At 39.7% G+C, this 27738-nt stretch overlaps 3 protein-coding genes and 1 pseudogene across 4 annotated transcripts; 2 read left to right on the top strand and 2 right to left on the bottom strand.

Annotated features, from left to right (window-relative positions):
* Positions 1 to 537: 537 nt before the first annotated feature.
* On the bottom strand, positions 538 to 15258 carry LOC131325909 (asparagine--tRNA ligase, cytoplasmic 1-like; annotated as a pseudogene).
* On the bottom strand, positions 2428 to 3686 carry LOC131325911 (asparagine--tRNA ligase, cytoplasmic 1-like). The gene is made up of 2 exons (XM_058358400.1): positions 3359 to 3686; positions 2428 to 2651 (listed from the first exon to the last, which is right to left on the bottom strand). Exons 1-2 carry the CDS (start codon positions 3650 to 3652, stop codon positions 2646 to 2648), a joined length of 300 nt encoding a protein of 99 aa, XP_058214383.1. The 5' UTR covers positions 3653 to 3686; the 3' UTR covers positions 2428 to 2645.
* LOC131325910 (ATP phosphoribosyltransferase 2, chloroplastic-like) lies at positions 4503 to 27696 on the top strand. Its single transcript, XM_058358399.1, is given in 8 exon segments — positions 4503 to 4562; positions 4887 to 4946; positions 5715 to 5798; positions 25502 to 25557; positions 25559 to 25613; positions 25735 to 25848; positions 25924 to 25998; positions 26692 to 27696. Coding segments are annotated over 6 exon segments (471 nt in total). The 5' UTR covers positions 4503 to 4562; positions 4887 to 4946; positions 5715 to 5729; the 3' UTR covers positions 26794 to 27696.
* Positions 16824 to 23400, top strand: LOC131325912 (DExH-box ATP-dependent RNA helicase DExH7, chloroplastic-like). Of its 2 annotated transcripts, none has more exons than XM_058358401.1 (4): positions 16824 to 16858; positions 16961 to 17077; positions 17260 to 17451; positions 23072 to 23400. In XM_058358401.1, the coding sequence occupies exons 2-4, from the start codon at positions 17026 to 17028 to the stop codon at positions 23089 to 23091; spliced, it is 264 nt and encodes an 87-aa protein (XP_058214384.1). In that variant the 5' UTR covers positions 16824 to 16858; positions 16961 to 17025; the 3' UTR covers positions 23092 to 23400. The 2 variants fall into 2 exon arrangements, with proteins under 2 accessions (XP_058214384.1, XP_058214385.1); XM_058358402.1 differs by having other exon boundaries at positions 23136 to 23400.
* Positions 27697 to 27738: the final 42 nt, after the last annotated feature.

Here is a 27738-nt window from a genome sequence, read left to right on the forward strand (position 1 = left end):
TTTGTTTATGTAAAAAACCAATCTTGAACGCATTGTTGGATAACCTCCCTTCTAAGCTTTATGAGGTAGTTTTGTCTGATTTGGGTATTGTCCCTTTGTTTTGTAAACCCATTTTCTTTGAAACACTTGCATGCCCTTTTGAGAACAAGACAAATGCAGTCATAATAATAATAATATCAAATACAGATTACGAGGGCGAGGCCTTAAAAATAAAAAACTAAAACAACGAGAAAATTAAAAGATCATACAGAGATTTTTATTCGAGAATTTACATAGTTTGTTCTGATCAAGGTTCGAGGTCGGTCCATATGTTTGACAGTCGGGCAAATCACGGCCATACTTCTCAAATCCCCACAAGCCATGAATGGTGAATGATCTGTTGGGGGAGGGTTTGATTTTGAACACGGCTTCGTAAGTTTCATGTCATGCAGAAGGAAGAAGGCCGCTGGACCACAAGTTTGAAATAGGCCGGTTGGACTTGGAAGGTTTGAGGCGGTTGTCTCCAAGTCCAACCAGCCTATTTCAAACTCGCAGTCCAATCCCATCAGTTGGACAACCGCTCAAACCTTCCAAGTCCAACCAGCCTATTTTAAACTCGCAATCCGATGGCCTACTTCCTTCTGCAATGATGCTCTGCTCGAAATCAAACCCTCTCCCCAACAGATTCACCATTCATGACTTGTGGGGATTTGACAAGTATGACCGTGCTATGCCCGACTGTCAAACATATGGACCGACCCCAAAACTTGATTAGAACAAACTATGTAAATTCTCGAATAAACTAAATAAGTTGCACTGAACGCCTAGGTTCGAATCGGGCAAGGATGAAAACAAGAACACTGAGACCCCGAGCAATATCCACGACCACCACACTGGGATTTTCCATTTGATGGAAACTTCTTCAAGCATTCTGCATTGCAGATATCTTCCTTGCATGGCTGTGGAACTTGGAGGACTTCTCCGCAGATCCTTTCCTTTCCGCTGCAGCCGTCGTTGACCCTGATTTGCCGCTTTCCTTCAACACGTACATGGAAAAAAACATTAAAGTCGTATCCCTCGTACGCGTGTGGAAAAATTCATATTCTCATATAGATCTTCTGTCTCTAATATGATCCTCTAATATATATTTAACTTGAATTTCTTTCATCGGAAATATGTATAGACACACACACACACACACACACACACACACACAAAGAAGAGCTTTCGCCGAGCCAAAAAAAAATATTGATAACCATAACCTTCTCCTTGAATATCGGTGATCAATAAAAATGACATGTACTAATCATAACAATGCCAATGATTATATATACAATAATAGTAGTAATAAGGTTCTCCATTTGTCTGGTGACGGAGGAGGTTATTATTTTCAGCCAAAAAAAGGCAAAAAACAAATAATATAGCATGAAAAGAAATAGAAAAATCAAACATGAAAGATGTACCATTAGTAATATCGAAGAGGCAGAGCACCAAAATAGCAGCAATGAAGAGTCCCTTCATGCCTCTCTTTCAATGTTTCCTCAAGAATTGCAACTGCTTCTGTGTAAGAAATACGGACAAATTTGGTCGAAGAAACCATTCTTGGACGATCAATTGCACTTTTGTCCAAGTTCTTAACCATAAATTCCATATCATCACGGCAATTGTCAAGTAACCATTGACACAAGGATCTAACATACGCCACCGCACAGTTCATGTCATCCTGCAATAATGTAAGAACGAAGCATCTTTTTGAACATGTTGAACAAGTTCACATATTTTAGGCTCCATCATCTGGAGCACTCTCAAAAACCTAAATATTTACTTCCTAATGTAATAAATAAATAATTCGTCTCTTACCTGAATATCTGCAAATGCTATTTCAGGCTCCAACATCCAGAACTCTGCCAGATGCCTTGAGGTGTGTGAGTGTTCTGCTCGAAAAGTTGGACCAAATGTATAGACACTACTGAGGGCACATGCAAAAGTTTCAACATGAAGCTGTCCAGAACCAGTCAAAAATGCTTGTCGGGCAAAGAAATCTTGGGAGTAATCAATCTTCCCGTCCTTGTTAGCTTAAATCTCTCTTCCAGCTTTGAGAGACTTTCTTAAGCTTGCTAGTTCCGTGACAACAGCACTTATTGTTTCCTTATTGGCTTTGGTGGATTTCAGTTGAACAACAGCCTCTCCTTTCTCCGTGACAAGTAGCTTAGCCGACATCAGCTTCAGATGGAGGAGGATTCTTAATCAACTCCTTCTCCAACCTTTCAGCATTGCTAATCAAGGTTGTGACTTGGAACATTTCTCCTGCACCTTCACAATCACTGGTGGTGATTAGAGGAGTGTGAACGTAAAGAAAACCGTGCTTCTGGGAGAATGAATGGGTTGCATAAGGCGAAGCATTGCGGATGCAAGCAATTGCAGAAATCTGAATACAAAGACAAAACATTACTGTCACCATAAGCTAAGTTCAAGAAGATGGAGGCACGACGGGAAACATATGATGATTTTACATGCGAGAATGCTCGTGTATGTCTGTGAATGAGATGAAACAACCACCAATTTCTACCCAAGTTCTTAGCAGCAGTTATTTGTTACAGCCAATCAAGGCCGCAATTCGTTACCGGCATCCACAATCTGATTTTATGATTTCCAAAATTCATCACTCAGAACTATCAAACCAACAAAAATCTTCAGTTAAACATAATTTATAAAAAAAAGTTAATTTACGTACAAATACATGGGAAGATGGGCATATATAGTGTCGGTTTTTGGTTGAACATGAATTTAATCGTATCAGCACCATACTTAAGAAAATTGCAGGCACCTGTAATGACATGAATTTACGAGGAAAAATGTGTAACAAAAATGATAGGGACACAGACATCTGTGCACATATCCATGCGTTGTCACAGCTGTGTCTGAACCGTCTGATGCATGTGTACCCCCGTTTACTATGCAAGATCCAAGTGTAGCCAACGGTCCTAAACACATTTGTGTTCCAATCTGTGCACGGACATTTATATCCGAAGCATTGCTCAATTTGTGAATACTGTGTTGCTTCATCATGATATCAATTCCACTTAACTAATCATGGTATCAATTGTCAAATTCCAATCACTTCAATACCACATTTTTCAGCCTAAAGAACGTAACTTTTAGAAAATGAGGCGCGTTCGGAGGTGGATAATATGCATACATGATGATAAGCTAGAATTTCAATACACGTCTCATAAATATCAATGCATATCTCGGTTCCAGTTATTGATGCAACTTTTACACTAGGCGGTGTTTAGCATTTTCCTTCCAAAATTCCTATTACTTAGCAATATCGATCTACAACCGAAATATAGTAATCAGAGTAAAAATTCGCAAATACCGTATTGGTTCTAGGTCGAAGATGAACGTAATCCCTGAGAGACTCAAGGGTAAGCCTAGTCTGAGGCAACGGGTACTTAGCCGGATCCACAGTCCCCAAATCGAGAATCATCCGAACCCCAATAAGCTCGACCCTCTGCTTCGCCTCTACCGGCGGCACCTTCAACTCTCTCTCCACGTGCACGCACGTGCCGGTCGCCACCAGCTGGCTCAGCTGTCCCACGGCCCCTTCGACAATTACCCCTGCCGGAATTTCCAATCGCAGGATCCAAGATTTGATTAAAATTACTAGCATTTAGGACAGATTACGAGCTCGAATAACGAATACTCCCTCCATCACAAATTGCTAGACTTTTTAGAGAGAGAGAGAGCGAGAGCGAGAGAGTAAACGACGACATTCTTCCCCACCTTGGGCGGGTCGACATTTGGGGAAGACTGAAACGACGTGGACGGGTTTTCTTCATGCCTCGCATCTTCAACACCGGAAGTTCATGAAAACGACGTCGGTTGACTTCATTAGGACTTCTCATCTTGCAGCTGCGAAGTCCATTAAAATGGCGTAGCGACGTCTAATTGGTAAATTTTGAACACGTTCTTGGTTTATTTCTTGATCTAATCTGGTCAAGTTGTAGATCCTATCAATAATATTGAACCTGGTAAAGATCATTTGAATCGAATTCAGATTATTAAATGATCGAAGATGATAAGTACGAATTTAATTTTTTGTAAATAGAACTGGCCGCACTTGATCAAACAAATCCTCGCATCATTTACGTGCGAGGTCATATAAAACGACGTCGTAACCATTTTAGTTTCCCATTACAGGAACTTCGATGGGTAATTGGTAAATTTCGAGCTCACGCTGAATTTATTTGTTGATCGGAACTGTGGAAGTTGTAGATCATGTCAAGAAGATAAATCCTGATGAAGATTATGTTAATCGAATCCCGATTAGTACGTCATCGGAGATGATTTGTGTCAATTTTTTCTTGTAAAAATAGATTTGGCTGCACTTGATCAAACCCCTTTTATTGCGGAATAAATTCGCGCCTCCTGGGGCGGGAGAGAGAAAATGTGGGTGGTGGTTCGTTCGGTTCGGCAGAGGAAGGAATTGAGAGAGAGAGAGAGAGAGAGAGAGAGAGAGAGAGAGAGAGAGAGAGAGAGAGAGAGAGACAGACATTGGCATAGTAAGTGGAGTAACAGAGGTATCTCTTCCAATCTTCCATTGTTTCATGTTCAGCCCTAATAACTCATTGATTTTCCCCCATTGACTGGTTTTTTCTGCACAGGACGGTGCTAGTCTCGAGGCTGCACTCGATAAGATTGGCTATGCTTGAAGAAGGCAGGTGTTAGATTTTTCAAAAGGCTAAAGTTGAGTATCGCTTGGGTTCAATTCACCCCTCCATTCGTTCTTATTAGATTCTCTACATGCATTTGGTTTCCTTCAGCCACATGAATTCTATGTAGCATCACATAAAAGTAAATGTCATTCAACTGCTAATTGCTTTGTTTGATGCTATTTATGACAGGATTGTCAATTGTCAGTCAGGCAAGTGAATCCTCGACAGTACGTGGCCGAAATTCCTCAGGTCTTGTGCTCTGAGCTGATTTATTATGTAAATTCGTACCTTGATTATCTTGATTGCATGGTGAGATGAAGGTGGGAAATGACGAAAACGATTTAAGTCACGTAATGCTAACACTCCAGTTGTGCAGTTTTCAAACTCCAATTGTTTGTAGAATCGTCAGATTACGCAGGTGGGAATGCGAATGAGTTTCGGATATAAGAACTGAACTGCAAATTTCTATACTGCATTTGAACTATTATTCTATTTTGTGTAAGCAGCCACATCCGTGAGCATATGGCACAATCACAATTGCAGTTATAAGCTGTTTTTTAGATAACTAGATAACAAGGTGGTAACCAGCCTGTTTGGGCTTCGCCGCTTCGGTCTTTTAGGTGGGTTTCGGCCCAATGGGAGTCCTTGTTTTGGTTTCTTGCCAAAATGTAGGGATTGGATCTCGGATTGGGCAGATGAATGCTTGTTGAGCATGATGTCATTTCCTTGATCCTATTAGTCTTATAACAATTTCAAGATTAATGAAATTTTTTTGCTATTAAAAAAAAAAAGGTGGTAACCAGCCTATCTGATAGTGTGCTGTCATTCTCGTCCCAAGTTTTACACTCTGGAAATTCTGAGACTTACTAGGTTTCGCCTATGTACGTTGTATTTCAATTTTGTCATGTCATATTTCTGCTTGTGTTCAACTATTCCTTCTCTATATCAGTTTTCTTTGTGAGTTGTTGATAACAAGTTTCAGTTATGATTTAGCTTCTATTCCATTTTTGTGCACAGCTGGCCCCTAAGTTTATGAAGGATAACGGACTGATGCATGTCACTCTCTCGACCGCAGATGGAGCAATAGAGGCAGCTCCTGCGGTGAGATCGAGTTACTTCTTTCTGCATCTTAATAGCTTTCATAATTTTGTACAGCTATGGAATCCCTGCATCTGAAGTTCTTGCTTTGGGTAGGGGGGCGGTCATGCTGATTTTGCTCAGTTGAACAACTAGACAGTAGGGTAAGGGTATCAATGGATATTTGTATATTTTCCAACAAATGTCAAGCAACAGAAGCTTACATGTAACATGCAATGGGCTACGCCAAGTCGCTCACAACATTAAATGTAGATAGTATAATACATGTTAAGTCTAATAGTTCCTGCTGGTTTTGATGTTATCTGGCTTCTTCTTAATCTAGATGGGCATAGCTGATGCTATCAAGGACCTTGTGAGTAGTGGAACCACATCGCGAGAGAGTAAATTTAAAAGAAATCGAAGGTGGAGTAATATTGGAAAGTAAGGTGAATTCTCTTTTGACTTACCAAGCATTTAAAACCAATCTCTTCGAGAATTTATAAAAAAGGAGGGTCTTTGTTCTATCAAATGGAAGTTGTCTGTACATGTTCTTACCTTGTCTTCAGGCTGTTCTTGTTGCTAGCAGGAAATCCTTGACCCAACGGAAAGGTGTATTGGACATCACTCATGAAATCCTTGAAATATTGGAGGCACATTTGAGGGCAGCTGGCCAGCTCACGGTTTGCAGAATTTGTTTCTTGTGTTATGGTTGCAGTTTTCCTTTACTGTCATTGTCTCACTCTGTTCATTTCAGGTTACTGCAAACACAAGGGGAACCAGTGCAGAGGAGGTGGCGGAAAGAGTACTGTCTGGACGTCCCCTTGAATTGAATGGACCCATGCACTTTTGATGCATTTGAATTGCATGAAATGGGGTCACTAAAGGAAATTGGTGGGTTTTATCGTCTTTATTAGTGCATGAGATCGTTCTAATCTCCATGTGTTAGACCTGTTGTCATTAGAGACATGCCTAGGATTTCCAAATGTAGGTTGTTGAACACTTCACTCTATGATCTGGTCAATAACATAGGAGGATTTTTGAACACTTCACTCTGATCTGGTCAATTACATAAGAGGATTTTTGAACACTTCACTAGAGTGTTGAGCCCAATAATTTCATGTCGGGAACAAAACCCTGTACTTGGATGGAGTGATTTTTGAATTTCACTTGTGATTTTTGAGTGAGGCGTGGGAGGCTACATTTGAATTTCACTTTCAATGAATTTCCACCTATTGACCTTGCCACCTTGTCAACCAAGCTATGTATTTATTATTAAGTGTTGATGTTGGTCTTCTCCATTTTAAGAATTGCATTAACCCTTTCATGTTTGTACACGCAGGGAACCACCGTTAGTCCAGTTTTTTTGCAAACGTGATGGGAGAATAGCAGCAGATTACTATGCCGATAGTCATATGTGTACCCAAAAAGCTGCTTTATAAGTCTACTCAACAACTGAGAGCTGTAAGACAATTTTCTTTCTTTACTATGCCATAGCCATCTGTCTAGCCCAAACTTGTGGGACCAACCCTGGGTTACAATTTTTCATGTCAAGTGTTTTTTACATGAAGTTTCCTAAGGCACCTCCCAGCAGCTTCGATAACATTCCACGCAAAAATGTAAGTTTGAGTCTCCTCAACCCCTTGTAAAAGGAAGGGCATAAGAATTTTATGGATCGATGAAGACTCAAAAGTATGATTTTGGAACTACTTGTATAATTTCTCGCTCAGTAGGCCTGTAGTTTCAGTGATTCGCAGCTTGTCGATGGTTTTCTAGCAAAAAACCATGATTCAAGCAAAAAATGCCCGGAAAATGGTTAGTTTTGTTTGAACTCATTGTTTCCATTCTATGTTGTAATTGGTTCTGAATCTTCACCATTCCCTCCTTCTGGATCTAAGTGTACATTTCAGGACTGCAGCTTCATCTTTCTTAGCTTTTCCATTTTTCCTGTATCTTCGTGAAAGTCTGGGAATATCATAATGGCTTTTTGGAACTCGTTGCTTGACTACTTTTGTAATGCAGATCGGAGGCAGTGGAGTTCTTATTCTCCTCTTACATATATTTTTGATGAAGAACCCCTCGATGCCGCGAACTCCTTTCAAAACATGGCATGTACTAGTCTTTTGGGGATGCCTTGGGTGGTTTTTGCAATCTATAGCATTAGCGTATCAAAGAACTCACTGCAGCTAGTGCTAGAAGACAATTCTGCTCAAGAAGTTGTATACTTGCATGTATTTCGGCGTAGTGTATTTTTTTTTCCCTGGAATAAGTTGTCATAGATTGGACTCTCTCTCTCTCTCTCTCTCTCTCTCTCTCTCTCTCTCTCTCTCTCTCTCTCTCTCTCTCTCTCTCTCTCCCTTAGTGCAACTGTGCAAGTATCACACCCCTAACCAATGAGCTTTTAGCGCTGTTGGTATGCCTCCTTCAGTGGACGCATGGTTCGAGCCCCGCGAGGGGCGGTTTGGGGTTGAGAGTTATGGACAAGCCAGCTGGCTATCGCCTGCATTATTTTTCCAATTTTTGGTACCTCCACGGGTTTTTAGGATAAATTTTTTTAGTTCTAGCCCCATAGAACTAAAAAAATAGATTTTGCTTATTATATATAATTCAAAAGATTACTGTATAAGGAAAATCTTGAATTTGGATCCAAAATTAATGTCTGAGTGTGACTTTATCCATGTGCTTATGCTCTTAAGCATTCTTTTTTTGATCTTCTGTTTTCTTGGGTCTTTCACTGACTTATTCTTTCCATTACATTACACATGGTTCGAGCCCCGCGAGGGGCGGTTTGGGGTTGAGAGTTATGGATAGCCTCTGAGTTCCTTATGAACTAACATGCTAACATCCCGTTACCCTCCGATGTATACAATTAATATTGGCAAAAAAAAAAAAGTATCGGGCCGGGCCAGGCCGCCAACTCACTACCCAAGCCCGCCCATAGGCTGGGCCATTCGGGCTTTTTTTTTTTTTACGGGCCGGGCTACATACCTCAGATCACTCTATTGCTTCTGCTTTGAGCACTCTGGTAGTTGCTTATTTATTCGAAGCTATTATTGGTGGTCCAGTGGTTTTGGGGTGGGGTTTCTTGACAACATTGTTACGATAATTATCACAATTTGGGTACCAGGTAATTGACATACGATGCACCGCAACCGCAATAGCGTAATCCATGAGCAGTGCAATGGGAATTTCCATTGTGTGGAAACTCAAGATATGGCAAAATGGACTGGAATTACCTGATTCTTTCACCCAACGTTGCGGGTATCCAAATTAAACGCAGTCGTAGAGTAGTTATCTTTTATATATGTGAAGGACAAGCAAAAAATTCTTCACAAGCTCGAATAAATCCATTCTAACTTCGATAGTTTTCACTGGGAAAACAACTATCAAAAGATTAAGATAGATCCAAAAGCATTAGTTTTAATGCAAAACTAAAAAAAAAAAATCTAAAAACTTTGATGTAGATGTAACAACAATGAAATACAAATTCAAAACTAAATAAGTTGCACCGAAAGCCTAGGTTCTAATTGGTGGGCAAGGATGAAAACAATAACACTTAGACCCTGAGCAATATCCACGACCACCACACTGGGATTTTCCATTCGATGGAAACTTCTTCAAGCATTCTGCATTGCAGATATCCTCCTTGCATGGCTGTGGAACTTGGAGGACTTCTCCGCAGATCCTTTCCTTTCTGCTGCAGCCGTCGTTGACCCTGATTTGCTGCTTTCCTTCAACACGTACATGGAAAAAAAAAAGGAAGAAGTAAGAGTCCTATCCCTCATACGCGCGTGGAAAAATTCATATTCTCGTATCGATCTTCTGTCTCTAATATGATCCTCTAATATATATTTAACTTTAATATCTTTCATCGGAGATATGTATACACACACACAAAGAGGTTTTGCCGAGCCAAAAAAAAATACTGAAACCATAACCTTCTCCTTGAATTTTGGTGATCAATAAGAATGATATGTACTATTCATAACAATGCCAATGATTATACAATAATTGTAGTTATAAGGTTCTCCATTGTCTGGTGATGGACGAGGCCACGAGGTTATTCTTTTCAGCGAAAAACAAATAGTATAGCACGAAAAGAAATAGAAAAATCAAACATGAAAGATGTACAATTAGTAATATCAAAGCGACAGAGCACCAAAATAGCAGCAATGAAGAGTCCCTTGTGCCGGGGAGAGAGAGAGAGAGAGAGAGAGAGAGAGAGAGAGAGAGAGAGAGAGAGAGAGAGAGAGAGGCAAATACAAGTGGTGCAAGTATGACAAGATTTTAGAGGAATTGAGGAGGAGAGATTTATAGAGAAGAGAATTTACAGGCCAGATTTTCAAATCATCCAAGAAAGGAAAATGTTTTAAAGTGTTACAGTGGCATTGGGCAACTTCTTTTAACGTCTAACTTATTAAATTCCTTTTGCCCTTAAAGGGCTAAGTTTTCAAGTGGGGTTGAATTTGTAGAAACTTTATGTCCATCTCAAAACCAATTGGCAATGAGTGGAGAGGTCCCGAATGTTATTAAGTGATCACTCATTCCACTCCCAAGCAATGTGGGATTCATTTCCTTAACATCCCCCCTCACGTGCAGCCGCGTTTGAGGTCTGTCACGTGTGGCCACTTTTGGGTCCTATCATCGTGCAGCCTTTTTGCTGGGTCTGATATATGTGGACGACATCTTGGTCACTGGTAGTAGTTCTTCTTACATTACAGAATTGATTTCTGTGTTGAACTCTAAATTTGCTATGAAGGACCTGGGTTCCTTGAGTTACTTTTTGGGCGTTGAAGTTCTGTATCATGGCCTTTCTGTCATCCTGTCTCAAACCAAATATGCCTCTGATTTGTTGACAAAAGCTGGGATGCAAGACTGTAAACCAAGCTTGTCTCCCTCTTCTGCTAAACTTGCTCAATTCACTCCTGATCCTGATTTTCAAGATGTTCACTGGTTTCGCACCATTGTGGGATCACTTCAATACCTTACTCTTACTAAACCTGAGATTGCCTTTGCTGTTAATCTGGCATGTCAACACATGCATAATCCCAAATACAGTCATTTTGTTGCTGTAAAACGTATTCTGAGATATATCAAGGGCAGTTTACTTCAAGGTCTTACCTTTTCTCCTGGCCCTTTGCAACTCACTGCCTTCTCCGATGCAGACTGGGCTGGCAATCCTTTAGATAGAAGATCAACAACTGGTTTCTGTGTGTTTCTTGGTTCCAATCTTGTCTCTTGGTGTGCCAAGAAACAGCATACGGTTGCACGTTCTTCCACTGAAGCTGAGTATAGATCCCTAGCACAGACAGCAGCAGATGTCACTTGGTTACAACAGTTACTTGTGGAGTTGTGCGTTTGTACTTCTCAGCTTCCTGTCCTATGGTGTGACAATCTTTCTGCTATCGCCCTTGCTTCCAATCCTATTTTTCATGCCAGGACCAAACACGTAGAGATTGACTATCATTTTATAAGGGAAAAAGTGTTGTCCAAACAGCTTATTGTTCAACATGTGGGGACTTTTGATCAAGTAGCAGACGTCTTCACTAAATCTCTGTCTGTGGCACGTTTTGAATATCTTAAGGCCAAACTCAAGGTTATTGACATACCCATGAGTTTGCGGGGGTGTGTACAGCAAAGCCATTAGAAGGGTATATAAGTCTTTTACTGAATATCTTTAACCTTTACGTTTAAAGTGAGATTAGTGGTTAATCAGTTAGAGTAAGTCGAGCTGGCATGTGCTAGCATTCTGTTGAGATCAGAGTGGAGTATAAAAGGGGTTTTGGCTCCTCATTTGTAATCAAGTAAGACAGATATATTCAAGATTCAAGAAGTTACGAATTGTGTTTTCTCTCTCTCTATCTTCTCTGGTTTGGATTTCAATCTTCGTCAGAATTCATCTAAGTTACGTTGGGCCAAAGTAATGTGGCGCACTCTCTACAGTTACTCCCATGACATTGGGCCTTGAGCAAGTAGTGGCGGGTCGATGTGCTGTACAAACTCTCAAAAAGTGGTATCAAAGCAAATGGTACAATCTATGGGTAGACACTCGGCGCACCTTGAATGGGCTTGCACGAAGAACACTCAGTGAAGCGGGAAAAATCAAAGGTGACTACCAATATAACAAGGTGGCTCGATGTTGAAGTGCTGTCAAGGATGGTTTTATATCGATGGAGGTGACTTCTGATGAAGCAAGATGGCTCGATGATAGAGTTCTGTGATGGGTGGGCTCTGAATCGATGGAGTGGGTGCGAAATAAGTCTACTTAGGGAGATAATGTTAGAGAGTAGATGCTCAAGGAAGTCCAGTGTAAAAGGAATAAAGTCACAGCTACAAGATTCTGATTATTCTCTCTCCACTCTTCCAAACATGGCAATGGTAACTTGAGGCAGAAAATGATCATTTAGGAGAACACAAGAAAACGCATCACTTGTTCTATAAACTTGAACTACTTTCAGTACTTGGCCGTTGATAATTTTTATCATGCAAGTTTAGAAACAAAAAATACTCGGGATGAATTCACACATGAGTTGGTAGAAGACCCAGTGGCCATGATACACACATTGTTCAATCTATCATAGTAATCTGACATCAACATCAACATCCAGGCATCAAATAGGGTTTACATAACTGATTCTCTGTGCAATGAGTCCTGGAAAATCAAACAACAAATACAAATTCATAGGCAAAAGAATCCACAGCAATTCTGCACCCCAACATGACCCTTAAACTGCAAACGGCAATTCACAAACAGATGATAATCTTAGGCAAACACAATAGCCAACAATGGTTGCAAAAATATACTCTGGAAGTTTTCTCCCTCTACAGGCAACTTACAACAGTTGTATGGTTTACAAGGGAACATTAAAGCAGAAGCAAGAACGTAAGCATCTCAGACGTGGGTAGCAAAAGATCATACCTTCGGTACAAGCACATCCATAGCAGCAACTGTTTTATCACCAGGGTTGACCTTCATGTAGAATGCTTTAATCCCTTTGAGGTAATCATAAACAATAACCAGGGATTTAAATTTCACTTCGGTCAAGTATCTACAAGATTACACAACCATGCCATCAGCAGCAAAAGGGCATTTAAATGAACACATCAAAGAATGCAGAACCCCTGCAACCTTTCATGTTCAGATGATAAATCAATCCCCCACTCTACTATATTCTCAAACTGCCTCTCTTTCAATGCTTCCTCAAGACTTGCAACAGCTTCCGTGTAAGAAATACAGACAAATTTGGTCGAAGAAACTGTTCTTGGACGATCAATTCGGTTTCTTTGATGATCAATTGCACTTTTGTCCAAGTTCTTAACCGTAAATTCCATATCATCAAGGCAATTGTCAAGTAACCATTGACACAAGGATCTAACATATGCCACCGCACAGTTCATGTCATCCTGCAATGACGTAAGAACGAAGCATCTTTTTGAACATGTTGAACAAGGTCACATATTTTAGGTTCCACCATCTGGAACACTCTCAAAAACCTAAATATTTACTTCCCAACGTAATAAATAAATAATTCATCTCTTACCTGAATATCTGGAAATGCTATTTCTGTATTTCAGGCTCCACCATCCAGAACTCTGCCAGATGCCATGAGGTGTGCGAGTGTTCTGCTCAAAAAGTTGAACCTAAGGTATAGACACTACTGAGGGCAAATGCAAAACTTTCAACTTGAAGCTGTCCAGAAACAGTCAAAAATGCTTGTCGGGCAAAGAAATCTTAGGAGTAGTCAATCTTCCCGTCCTTGTTAGCTTAAATCTCTCCAGCTTTGAGAGACTTTCTTTAGCTTTTGTTAGTTCCGCGACAGCAGCACTTATTGTCCTTATTGGCTTTGGCGGATTTCAGTTGAGCAATAGCCTCTCCTTTCTCCGTGACAAGTAGCTTAGCCACTTCCACATCAGCTTCAGATGGAGGAGGATTCTTAATCAACTCCTTCTCCAACTTTTCAGCATCGCTAATCAAGGTTGTGACTTGGAACATTTCTCCTTCACCTTCACAATCACTGGTGGTGATTACAGGAGTGTGAACGTAAAGAAAACTGTACTTCTGGAAGAATGTATGGGTTGCATAAGCCAAAGCATTGCGGATGCGAGCAATTGCAGAAATCTGAATACACAGACAAAACATTACTGTCACCATAAGCTAAGTTCAAGAAGATGGAGGCATGATGGGAAACAGATGATGATTTTACACGCGAGAACGCTCGTGTGTGTTTGTGAATGAGATGAATCAACCACCAATTTCTACCCAAGTTCTTAGCAGCAGTTATTTGTTACAGCCAATCAAGGCCACAATTCGTTACCAGCATCCACAATCTGATTTTATGATTTCCAAAATTCATATCACTCAGAACTATCAAACCAATAAAAATCTTCAGTTAAACATAATTTATAAAAAAAGTTAACTTACATATAAATACAAGGGAAGATGGGCATACATAGTGTCGGTTTTTGGTTGAACATGAATTACAGCACCACACTTAAGAAAATTGCAGGCACCTGTAATGACATGAATTTACGAGGAACAATGTGTAACAAAAATGATAGGGACACAGACATCTGTGCACATATCCACGTGTTGTAACTGCTGTGTCTGAACCGTTTGATGCATGCGTACCCCCGTTTACTGTGCGAGATCCAAGTGCAGCCAACGGTCCTAAACACATTTGTGTTCCAATCTGTGCATAGACATTTATATCCGAAGCATTGCTCAATTTGAAAATACTGTGTTGCTTCATCATGATATCAATTCCACTTAACTAATCATGATATCAATTTTCAAATTCCAATCACTTCAATACCCCACATTTTTCAGCCTAAAGAACGTAACTTTTAGAAAATGAGGCTTGTTCGGAGATGGATAATATGCATACATGATGATAAGCTAGAATTTCAACACACGTATCACAAATATGAAATATAAATGCATATCTCGGATATCATAATATCAATACACTGGTTCCAGTTATTGATGCAACTTTTACACTAGGCGGTGTTTAGCATTTTCCTTCCAAAATTCCTATTACTTAGCAATATCGATCTACAACCGAAATGTAGTAATCAGAGTTAAAATTCGAAAATACCGTATTGGTTCTAGGTCGAAGATGAACGTAATCCCTGAGAGACTCAAGGGTAAGCCTAGTCTGAGGCAACGGGTACTTAGCCGGATCCACAGTCCCCAAATCGAGAATCATCTGAACCCCAATAAGCTCGACCCTCTGCTTCGCCTCTACCGGCGGCACCTTCAACTCTCCCTCCACGTGCACGCACGTGCCGGTCGCCACCAGCTGGCTCAGCTGTACCACGGCCTCATCGACAATTACCCCTGCCGGAATTTCCAATCACGGGATCAAAGAATTGATTAATATTACTAGCATTTAGGACAGATTACGAGCTCGAATAACGAATACTCCCTCCATCCCAAATTGCTAGACTTTTTAGAGAGAGAGAGTAAACCTCGGGGGAAACGGGACGACGACCTTCTTCCCCACCTTGGGCGGGTCGATATTTGCGGACGACTGAAACGACGTGGACGGGTTTCCTTCAGGCCTCGCATCTTCAACGCCGGAAGTTCATGAAAACGACGTCGGTTGACTTCATTAGGACTTCCCATCTTGGAGCTGCGAAGTCCATTAAAATGGCGTAGCGACTTCTAATTGGTAAATTTTGAATTCGTTCTTGGTTTATTTCTTGATCTAATCTGGTCAAGTTGTAGATCCTATCAATAATATTGAACCTGCTAGAGATCATTTAAATCGAATTCAGACTGCTAAATAATCGGAGATGATAAGTGTGAATTTAATTTTTTGAAAATAGAACTGGCCGCACTTGATCAAACTTATCTTCGCCTTATTTACATGCGAGGTCAAATAAAACGACGTCGTAACCATGTTAGTTTCCCATTACAAGAACTTCGATGGGTAATTGGTAAATTTTGAGCTGACAGTGGATTTATTTGTTGATCGGAACTGTTGAAGTTGTAGATCAGGTAAAGATGATAAACCGTGTTGAAGATTATGTTAATCGAATCCCGATTAAGATGTCATCGGAGATGATTTGTGTGAATTTTTTCTTGTGAAAATAGATTTGGATATACTTGATCAAACCCCTTTTATTGCGGAATAAATTCGCGCGTCCTAGGGCGGGACGCGGGGGCTCTGCTGCCCAGGGGTGGGCAGCAGCCCCTGCCCACACTCACACACACTCACACACGGCACCGTTTCGTTAAAGAAAAAAAAAAAACTCTTCCGCTTGCAATCCTAAGGAGCAGAAACGTGATTATGAGAGCCTTAGAGTTAAAATTTAATTATGTCTCTTTAGAATAATATGATCAGAATAATAAGATCTTCACGTCAATTCAAACGGATTGAAAATTGGAGCACTTAATTTTTTAATCATATTTTTTAATATATAAACGGTCTAAAAAATTAAGTGTGCCACTTTTTAATTCATTTGAACAAGTACGAATATCTTATTATTCTAATCATATTATTTTAAAGAGATATAATTAACTTTTGTCTATAGGACTCTCATAATCACGTTTTTGATCTACAGGATCCTAAATAAAGAGCAGATACTTAATTATGAGAGTCTTAGAGACAAAAATTAATTATATCTGTTTAAAATAATATGATTAGAATAATAAGATATTCTTACTTGTTCAAACGAATTAATTAAAAAGTGGCACACTTAATTTTTTAGACCGTTTATATATTAAAAAATATGATTAAAAAATTAAGTGCTCCAATTTTCAATCCGTTTGAATTGACGTGAAGATCTTATTATTCTGATCATATTATTCTAAAGAGACATAATTAAATTTTAACTCTAAGGCTCTCATAATCACGTTTCTGCTCCTTAGAATTGCAAGCGGAAGAGTTTTTTTTTTTTTTTTAACGAAACGGTGCCGTGTGTGAGTGTGTGTGAATGTGGGCAGGGGCTGCTGCCCACCCCTGGGCAGCAGAGCCCCCGCGTCCCCTAGGGCGGGAGAGAGAAAATGTGGGTGGTGGTTCGTTCGGTTCAGCAGAGGAAGGAATTGAGAGAGAGAGAGAGAGAGAGAGAGAGTCATTGGCATGGTAAGTGGAGTAACAGAGGTATCTCTTCTAATCTTCCATTGTTTCATGTTCAGCCTTAATAACTCATCGATTTTCCCCCATTGACTGGTTTGTTCTGCACAGGACGGTGCTAGTCTCGTCTCGAGGCTGCACTTGATAAGATTGGCTATGCTTGAATTTGCCCGGGAATGAGCTTCCGCTCAAGTTTTCTACTGGGACTTCTCTCTATACAAATGAAAGGTATTGTTTAAGCAATAGGATCGACATATTTAGTGTTTCTTAGAAATGTAACGTACAAATGAAGGTATTCATGAAGTTGTAGATCATGTCAAGAAGATAAACAATAGGCTCATACATATCAGTGTGGGAGATGGAGAATTGTGCTTTAACATAAGTTCCTTAATATCGATCATATATGCTAGGAGGTGCTGTTGGGATCATATCCGCTTCAAGAAAGGATTGGAGTATTCATTTATCTGCCAAGATTGAGGAGAAAACGCCTGAACTTAATGCTAGAATCAAGGGGCGTTCAGATGATGATAATACTCTGGATTCCTGCCAGCCGTCTCAATTAAGCAGATTGGATACGGAGATATCTGGAACATCAGGAAGAGGTAAACAAAATTCTTTGGGCAACTTTTATCTCACTGTTTTTAGTTGTGGAAGTTAAGATAATATTAGTCCCTTCATCTGGATCTCCAAAAACAATCGAAATAAAGTTGAATGCCTAAGCATGCAATATTATTTGTGTATAGAACCTTAGTAGCAGATCCTTCCAAAATGGGGGCGCTCCCTAGACAGGAGCTCGAATCGGCGCTCCCAATATGGGAGCTTGACGGAACTCGGAAGGTTGCTCCTAACTTAGATGGGAGCTTATCGGGCCGTTAAGGCATTTATTCTCTTACTTTTAAGGGAGCTATGCCATTGTGGAGATAAGAATATGAGTCAAGAAGTTTTGCAAATTGAGAATATCTTACTTCCAATAATTAAACTTTAAGATCGGAAAAATTTTCAGTAAGTATCACTTTTCCTTTAATGGAAAAGTATTTAACTATATTTTATATATGTGTTTTTATATAACCTATATATGCTCCTTAGGCGCTCCCAACCTTAGAGCATCCCCAATGGGGATGTAAAAGCAGGTGCTATACTTAAAATAGCACCGGATGCAAAAAAAAACCCCTCCAATGGGGATGTAAAATGGAACAAATCAGGTTGTAAAATGGCAGAGATGGAAAAGGAGATGGATATTTCCATCCCCACATAACTACAGCTATAATTGACAGGTCACCACCCAACTGAAAATACCAGAATTTTGGACAATCGGAGGTCACCTGATTTCGTCGAAAAGTCGTCGGAAAATGGAAGAACTCGCCGGAATCTGGTAGAGTACTCCGGAATCCGGAGATGACCGTCCCTCACCCCGATTCTTGACGATCCATGGACGGCGCAGATGCATGCCGCCGGCGTGCCCTTCTGAAACCCTCGCCGGCCATGCCCTTCCGGCTGTGATTCCCTTCGGTTCAAAGAAAGGGAGAGGAGGGCTGGGTTCTACAAAACCAGAGAGAGAGAGAGAGAGAGAGAGAGAGAGAGAGAGGGAGGGAGGGGGGTGCGTCTGCTGCAGTAGAGAAAGAGAGAGAGAGAGAGGGTCATCTGGTTTTTTTTGGGAGGAGGCGTGTTCTGGGTTCGTAGAGAGAGAGAGAGAGAGAGAGAGAGAGAGAGAACAGATAAAGAAGAAAGATTAGAAAGACTGAGAGTAAAGTTGGGCCTGGGTTCGGGTGTGGGAAAGCAAATTCTGACCGTTTGTTTTTTTTTTTTTTTTTCCCTTAATTAGGATCCGACCGTTGGTCACCACCAACGGATGAAAAAAATTCCAACGATCCGACCGTTGGTCACCACCAACGGATGAAAAAAATTCCAACGGTCATTTTTTTTTTCCTTGCTTATAAATGTGTGTTAGTAGGATTTTAGACAACAAAAAAAATTTTCATTCTCCACAAACACCCTCCAAAAAAAATAGTGTATCAATTATGGCAGAAGGAAGTCGTAGTGCGAGAGGAAAATCGTTCAACTCCGATCAAGATGAAGCAATTTGTAATGCTTACTTGTGCGTTAGTCAAGACCCGATTATCGGTACCAACCAACCATGATCTAAATTATGGGATCGGGTTGCAAAAAAATATACCGAATTCACAGGAGGTGATGTACGATCGGATGCTTCTATCAAGTCTCGATGGCAAGTCATCCAGCAAGCTTGCAACAAATATCGTGGACATTTAAGGCAAATTCAAAGGCAACATCAAAGTGGAATGACAGAACAAAATGAGGTATTATTATTTTGTTAATAATATTATTTTGTTTTCATAAGAATTAGTTAATATTATTATTTTGATATTTAATTAAATTATTTTGTTAATAATATTATTTTGTTTTCATAAGAATTAGTTAATATTATTATTTTGATATTTAATTAAATTGAATTAGTTAATATTATTATTTTGATAATTAATTAAATTATTTTGTTATTATTTGTATAGATTGATCTAGCGAAGAGACATTACAAAGATACTGAGACTAAACCTTTCGCCAATTTGGATTGTTGCTGGGCAATCTTAGAACACAGTATGAAGTGGGCGGATTTAACCCCACCCCGGTCCGACCCAAGATCTTCACAAATGGATACAAGTTCGGTCCCGCTATCTCCTGATTTCTCTCAAAATCCAAACTTAGACTCTCCTGATTTCTCTCAAGTTCCAAACACATCGACTACATTGGAAGATAGCAATCCTACGAGTGGAGGTAGTGTTCAGTCTCCAAGAAAGAGGCCTCCTGGATGTAAAGCATCAAAGGCAAAATTATTGAAGACCAAAAAATCAGGAAATGAGGAACGTGAATGGATCAACTTGATGGAAAAATTCAACCAAACTATATCTGACAAGGAAAGTAGGAGAGCTGAAATGGAAGCAAGAAGAGTCGCGGCTTTGGAAAGGAGTACAACAAATGATGAGAGAAGGGTGGCGCTTGAGGAGAGGAAGGCAGCAATAAAGGAAAAAGAGATGGAAGATAGGATTATGCAAATGGACTTGGATTTGGTTCAAGACCCCCAAATGAAGGCTTATTATCAGTATCGCAAGGGTGAAATCTTGGCTAAATGGACGGCTAGCTCAAGTTCGAACGGTTATTTTCCTGATTTTCCTGATTATTGATTGTAATAAATTTTTATTGTCATATGTAATAGTCTTTAGCAATTATGTAATAATCTTGACTTTGATGTAATCGTTGAGTACTATTCGATAATAAAATGCATTTTATTTAGCTAATGAAGTACAAGACTCGAAAATGAAATACAAGACTCGATAATGAAATACAAGACTCGAAAATGCAATACAAGACTCGATAATGAAATACAAGACTCGATAATGAAATACAAGACTCGAAAATGCAATACAAGACTCGATAATGAAATACAAGACTCGATAATGAAATACAAGACTCGAAAATGAAATACACGACTCGATAATGAAATACAAGACACGGGAACCTCATTCTTCATCTCCATTACGGGCCCATAGGTGTTCAATAAGATCATTGCGGAGCGAATGATGTGCCTCATTTGATCGAATCCTCCGGTTATTTTTAAAGAAATCAACCAATGCAGGAGTGATATCTCTCGAAACTTGAATTGGGTTGGAAGAAAGAAGTTCAGTAATTTCATCACTAGCATCATGATCACGTTGGTCTTCAATTATCATGTTATGCAAAATGACACATGTTTCATGATGTAGCCTAGATCCACCTCATTCCAGAATCGCGCCGGTCCTCTCACAATTGCCCAGCGTGCTTGGAGTACGCCAAATGCCCTTTCAACATCCTTGCGACATGCCTCCTGCATCCTCGCAAAGTGTTGCTTCTTTCTTCCTTGTGGTTGAGAAATGGTTTGGACGAGAGTCGCCCATTTTGGATATATACCATCAGCAAGGTAGTACCCCATGTCGTACTGACTCCCGTTAACAATAAAATGGGCTGGAGGGGCACGACCTGCACTGAGATCATCAAAGAGATGAGATTGATCAAGCACGTTGATATCATTGAATGAACCTGGCATGCCAAAGAAAGCATGCCAAATCCACAAATCATACGATGCAACTGCTTCAAGTACGATAGTGGGTTTTCCGCTGCGGCCACTAAAGAAGCCATGGTAAGCAGTTGGACATTTGTCCCACTGCCAATGCATACAATCCAAGCTGCCTAGCATTCCAGGAAAACCACGTTGATTGCCCACATGTAGGAGCCTTGCAGTATCTGCTTCATTTGGTTTTCTCAGGTATTCTGCTTCAAAAATAGAGATAACGCTTCTACAGAAGCTTTGAAGAGACTCAACTGCTGTACTTCCCCCAATCTTGAGATACTCATCAAGACTATCAGCAGGCGTCCCGTATGCCATCATCCTCAGAGCTGCTGTCATCTTTTGGATACCAGAAAGACCTACAGCTCCCGTCGCATCATTCCTTTGGACGAACGTCACGTCATGCTCTTGGAGTTTGCCCAAGATCTTGTGAAATAAGGGTCGACTCATTCGAAAACGTTGCTGAAACAATTTTTCGTCATAGAGCGGATACTCACAAAAATAATCATCATTGAGTCGTTGGTCGGCAGCAACTCTGTCACGGGGGATCCAGGCTCGACCGCTTGTAGAACCAACATGACCTCCTTTTTGGCGTCTTCTTTGAAATTTTTGGTATTGCCTGGCCATGATCATTTGCACCATTGTAATCTCATCATCATCGGAGGAAGATCCGTCAAATTCTCCCAGTAATATTCTGTGGGTTAAATTGCTCATGATGATTTTTTTGGAAAGAGAAGACTGTATATAGATTTGAGTGTGAGAATGAATAATGGGGAGGATAGTATATATAGATGGTAAGTAAATGGTGTAGTTGAGAGTAGATAAGAGTAAATGACTGAAGTAAATGGTGTAGGTGAGAGTAGATGAGAGTAAATGATGTAGGTGAAAGTAGATGACAGTAAATGATGTAGGTGAGAGTAGATATAAGTAAATGACTATAGTAAATGGTGTAGTTGAGAGTGTGGAGTAAATGGATCAATTAAATGACGTGGTTGAGAATTGATGGGAGTAAATGGATGAAGTAAATTGTGTTACTGAAGTGGATGAGAAGTAAAAAAAAAGAAAAATGAGAAGGAAGTTTTTTTTTTTTTCCGAAATTTTTTTTTTTAAAGTTCTCGATTACCGGATACCAAAATTATTTTTCAACGGAAGTAGTATTTAAATTAGGATTAAGAAAGTTAAGGAAAATTAAGGAGGATGGAAAGTTAGTTAATTATCCATCTTTTTTTTACATCCCACCATTGGATAGGCATGGGTTCTATTTTACATCTAACCAACTTTTAACTACTTTTTACATCTAAAATAACTATACAACCACTTCTAAAATGCATCCCCATTGGGGATGCTCTTAGGAGCTTCTATAGAACCATGATTTTAGTCAACCTAATTTTGATAGGTAATCACTCAAAACACGTCAGCCTTGCTAGAAATTCTTTTGACACCTCTTTCAATTCCTTGCTCACCAGCACTCTCTATGGAAAAACGACTGTTTGTGCTTCACAAGCCAAGCCCATGCACCTACTGCCTGTCTACTAACCACTATATATCTAGGTTCTTGTACCTCTGGTTCTCTGCCCTAGTTTTATTCTCATAGACTCGTTTCTATTGGCTTGAGAAGTTTAAGTTTTGCAATCTTGAAGGAACTCATTAATTTTTTTTTTTTTTATAGAGGTAAAACTTTCATCTCTCACTCATCTACTATATTGACACATCATAGCTCCCACCCTTAGTCTTGTTGTGCATATTGTGTGTGTGTTGTGTACTATAACCACGTATGTATGTGTGTTGTATGATTCTTCTCTTTCATGCTTTTTACTTGCCTTTGTTTGTTTGATAGGGTGTTTTATATGTTTTTACGATTTGTTTTTGTTTTTTTCCCTTATGCTTTGGTGGCAAGCCTATGAAAGTCCGCATGAATGACATTAGGGCACCCTTTCCCTGTGCTTTACAGTCATCGATAATAGCACAGTAATTTTAAGTAGTCAAGGTTGCAATTTTAATCCTTTGGCACTTCATTACTCTTTCGGATTTTCTTTGTATCAGCGCGGGAAGTGCCAAAACTTTTGTTTTCTAATGCTTGAAATTTTTACTACTTTTTCGCCGCACAGGGAGCTTGTTGCGAGCATGATTAAAGCTTTGAATGAATGAGTTATAGTCGTTTGTCGATTCCAGGATGAATCTGAAACTTGGGAAGCTGACTCAATTAGCAAGCATTTGGTTGAGGAGGTAATTTCTTTTTGTATTGTTTCTAGTACTAAGAAGATATTAGGTGTTTTCAGTTTGGTTGACAGGTTGAGGAGGTAACTCCTCTGTCTTTTTAGCAGTTTAATCTTGTCCAAAATGTTGGGTTATATGCAACGCGAGGCTAGATTATCAAGAATCACGTATGCTCAAAACAAATGGCTTGTTTCCCTTGCTGGATAGGCAAGACACCGAAAATACGTGTTGGGATTTGTCCCACATTGGTTAATTATCTCCTCCAATACTAGTATATGAGCCTGGGCGGCCTCTCCACTCTTTGCCAATTGGTTTGGAGTTGGATGCTTTAACAATACGCATAATGAGTTCAGTTATGACTTTGTGCTTTGGGCTCGTTTACTAAATTAAACGAGACTAAAACTCGAGTTCGAGCTCGGCTCGATTACTAAACGAATCAAGCCGAGCCCTAACAAGCCGAGCTTCACGAGCAGCTTGGTTCATTTGCAGCCCTATCCAAAAGCATTCGCAGATTCATTACTTAATTTGAACACAGTTTACTGGAGTTTATAATTGACAATTCCGAATCCATATTTTATTTCAAAAGTGGCTCCCAAACACCCCCAACCGGATTGAACTATTACAATAATACTCCCTCCGTCTAGTCCCTTTTGGGAGTCCGTGCCACTTTTAAATTGATTATATCTTGCAATCTATAATTTTTTAGGTGATTTTGAAAACATCGTTTAAAAGAGCTCATTGAAATCTATCAAACAAGATCTATATTGCATATAAATAGTATTACCAATTAAAAGTTATAATTAATTTTTTATCCGGTTGGGATAGGACGAGGGACAAAAGAATGGGGACGGAGGGTGTATGATTATATGCAACTAAGATGCATACCATTGTGTGGATCGACATTGATTTCAAACGGTATATATTGCACCAATTGTTAGATTTTTTTATGGATGATTATAGTCTTAGGATGGGGTAATTAATGTTACAAAAAAAAAAAATTGGATGGCAGGTGTTTGATTTTTCAAAAGGAGAAACTTGAGTATCGATTGGGTTCAATTCACCCCTCCATTCGTTCTTATTAGATTCTCTACATGCATTTGGTTTCCTTCAGCCACATGAATTCTATGTAGCATCACCTAGGACATCATGGAAAGTAAATTTTGGCTCGTTTAGTTGTATTCGGTTTATTTAACTGCTAATTGCTTTGTTTGATGCTATTTGTGACAGGATTGTCAATTGTCAGTCAGGCAAGTGAATCCTTGACAATATGTGGCCCAAATTCCTCAGGTCTTGTGCTCTGAGCTTTATTATGTAAATTTTTACCTTGATTATCTTGATTGCATGGTGAGATGAAGGTGGGAAATGGCAAAAATGATTTAAGGCACATACGTAATGGCGGTAATGATAACACTCCAGTTGTGCAGTTTTGAAACTCCAATTGTATGTAGAATCGTCAGATTACCCAGGTGGAAATGCGAATGAGTTTCGGATATAAGAATTGAACTGCAAATTTCTATACTGCATTTGACATAAATCGTTTTTTATTTTATTTTGCGTAATCTGCCACATCCGTGACCATGTAGCACAATCCTTTTCTGTAACAATGACCGTTTTGTTGTATTAGCTTATCAATCACTGCACAATTGCAGTTCCTCCACCATGATATGCACTTGGACTTGTATCTATGCACACACTCCCACATAAGCTGTTTTGTAGATAACTAGATAGTAGATACCGAGGTGGTAACCAGCCTATCTGATAGTGTGCTGTCATTCTCATCCCAAGTTTTACACTCTGGAAATTCTGAGATTTACTAGGTTTCACCTATGTACGTTGTATTTCAATTTTGTCATGTCATATTTCTGCTTGTGTTCAACTATTCCTTAATTTTCTTTGTGAGTTGTTGATATCAGGTTTCAGTTACGATTTAGCTTCTAAGTTTATGAAGGAAAACGGACTGAAGCATGTCACTTTTGGGACGGCGAATGTAGCGTTAGAGGCAGCTCCTTTCTGCATCTTAATATATTTCATGATTTTGTTCAGCTATGCGATGCCTGCATCTTAAGTTCTTGATTTGGGTGGGGGAGCGGTCATGCTGATTTGGATCAGTTGAACAACTAGACAGGAGGGTAAGGTTATCAGATGTGTAGACATGTATGGTTGGATATTTTCCAGCAAATGTCAAGCAATAGAAGTTTACATGTAACAGGCAATAATGGTCTACGCTGAGTCGCTGACAACATTAATGTAGATAGTATAATATATGTTAAGTCTAATAGTTCCTGCTGGTATTGATGTTATCTGGCTTCTTCTTAATCTAGATGGGCATAGCTGATGCTATCGTGGACCTTGTGAGTAGCGGAACCACATTGCAAGAGTAATGTGGAGTAACATTGGAAAGAAATCGAAGGTGGAGTAATATTGGTAAGTCAGGTGAATTCACTTTTGACTTAACCAAGCATGTAAAACCAATCTTCGAGAATTTATAAAAAAAAGGAGGGTCTTTGTTCTATCAAGTTAAAGTTGTCTGTACATGTTCTTACCTTGTGTTTAGGCTGTTCTTGTTGCTAGCAGGAAGTCCTGGACCCAACGGAAAGGTGTATTGGACATCACTCATGAAATCCTTAAAAGATTGGAGGCACATTTGAGGGCAGCTGGCCAGCTTACGGTTTGCAGGAATTTGTTTCTTGTGTTATGGTTGCAGTTTTCCTTTACTGTCATTGTCTCACTCTGTCCATTTCAGGTTACTGCAAACATGAGGGGAACCAGTGCAGAGGAGGTGGCGGAACGAATACTGAGCCAAACATCATTGTCAGGGCTTGCAGGCGAATATTTCTCTCTCTCTCTCTCTCTCTCTCTCTCTCTCTCTCTCTCTCTCTCTCTCTCTCTCTCTCTCCCTCTGTGTGTGTGTGTGTGTGGAAGTGGTGCCAGTGGACCAACATTGCTTGTTGGATAAAAAAAAGTTAAAAAAAGTTAGGTAGGGTGTCTGGACGTCCCCTTGAATTGAATGGACCCATAATTACATGAAATGGGCCACTAAAGGAAATTGGCGGGTTTTATCGTCTTTACTAGTGCATGAGATTGTTTTAATCTCCATGTGTTAGACCCGTTGTCATACCAGACATGCCAAGGTTTTCCAAATGTAGGTTGTTGAACACTTCACTCGATGATCTGGTCAATCACATAGGAGGATTTTTGAACACTTCACTCGAGTGTTAAGCCTAATAATTTCATCTCGGGAGCAAAACCTTGTACTTGAATGGAGTGATTTTTGAATTTCCCTTGTGAATTTTGCGTGAGGTGAGGGAGGCTACAATTGAAGTGATGGATATTTCTGTGAAACTGGTTATTTGGATTGAATTCTTAAGAAAATGAATTCAAGCAGCTACTTTCAGTGAATTTCCACCTATTGACCTTGCCACCTTGTCAACCAAGCTATGTATTTTATTGTTAAGTGTTGATGTTGGTCTTTTCGATTTTAAGAATTGCATTGACCCTTTCATGTTTGTACATGCAGGGACCCACCGTAAGTCCGGTTTTTTGCAAACGTGATGGGAGAATAGCAGCAGATTACTATGCGATAGTCATGTGTACCCAAAAAGTTGCTTTATAAGTCTGTTCAACAACTGAGAGCAGTAAGACAATTTTCTTTCTTTACTATGCCATAGCCATCTGTCTAACCCAAACTTCTGCGACCAACCCTGGGTTACAATTTTTCGTGGCAGGTGATTTTTTACATGAAGTTTCCTAAGGCACCTCCCAGCAGCCTCGATAACATTCTATCCAAAAATGCAAGTTTGAGTCTCCTCAACCCCTTGTAAAAGGAAGGGCATAAGAATTTAATGGATCGATGAAGACTCAAAAGTACGATTTGGGAACTACTTGTATAATTTCTGGCTCAGCAGGCCTGGAGTTTCAGTGATTCGCAGCTTGTCAATGGTTTTCTAGCAAAAAAACATGATTCAGGCAAAAAATGCCCGGAAAATGGTTAGTTTTATTTGAACTCATTGTTTTCCGTTCTATGCTGTTCACAATGATTGGTTCTGAATCTTCACCGTTACCTCCTTTGGGATCAAGGTTTACATTTCAGGACTGCAGCTTCATCTTTCTTAGCTTTTCCGTTTTTCCTGTATCTTCGTGAAAATCTGGGAATATCATAAATGGCTTTTTGGAACTAATTGCTTGACTATTTTTGTAATGCAGATCGGAGGCAGTGGAGTTCTTGTTCTCCTCTGACATACATTTTTGATGAAGAACCCTCTCGATGCCGCGAACTCCTTTCAAAACATGACATGTACTAGTCTTTTGGGGATGCCTTGGGTGGTTTTTGCATTCTATAGCATTAGCGTATCGATCGAAGAACTCCTTTAGCTAGTGTAAGAAGGCAATTCAGCTTTGAATTTTTTCTAGTTTAAAAATCTCTGAGCTTGTTCCCTCTCCCTTATGGGCCCCCTCCTGTTGTAATCATTACATTTGGAATGCTATTAATTTTTTTTTTGGAATAAGTTAATTTTTTCCCCTGGAATAAGAAGTTGTCATAGATTGGACTCTCTCTCTC

The sequence above is a fragment of the Rhododendron vialii genome, chromosome 5a, assembly GCF_030253575.1.
Source record: "Rhododendron vialii isolate Sample 1 chromosome 5a, ASM3025357v1".
In the NCBI taxonomy this organism is placed as follows: Eukaryota; Viridiplantae; Streptophyta; class Magnoliopsida; order Ericales; family Ericaceae; genus Rhododendron; species Rhododendron vialii.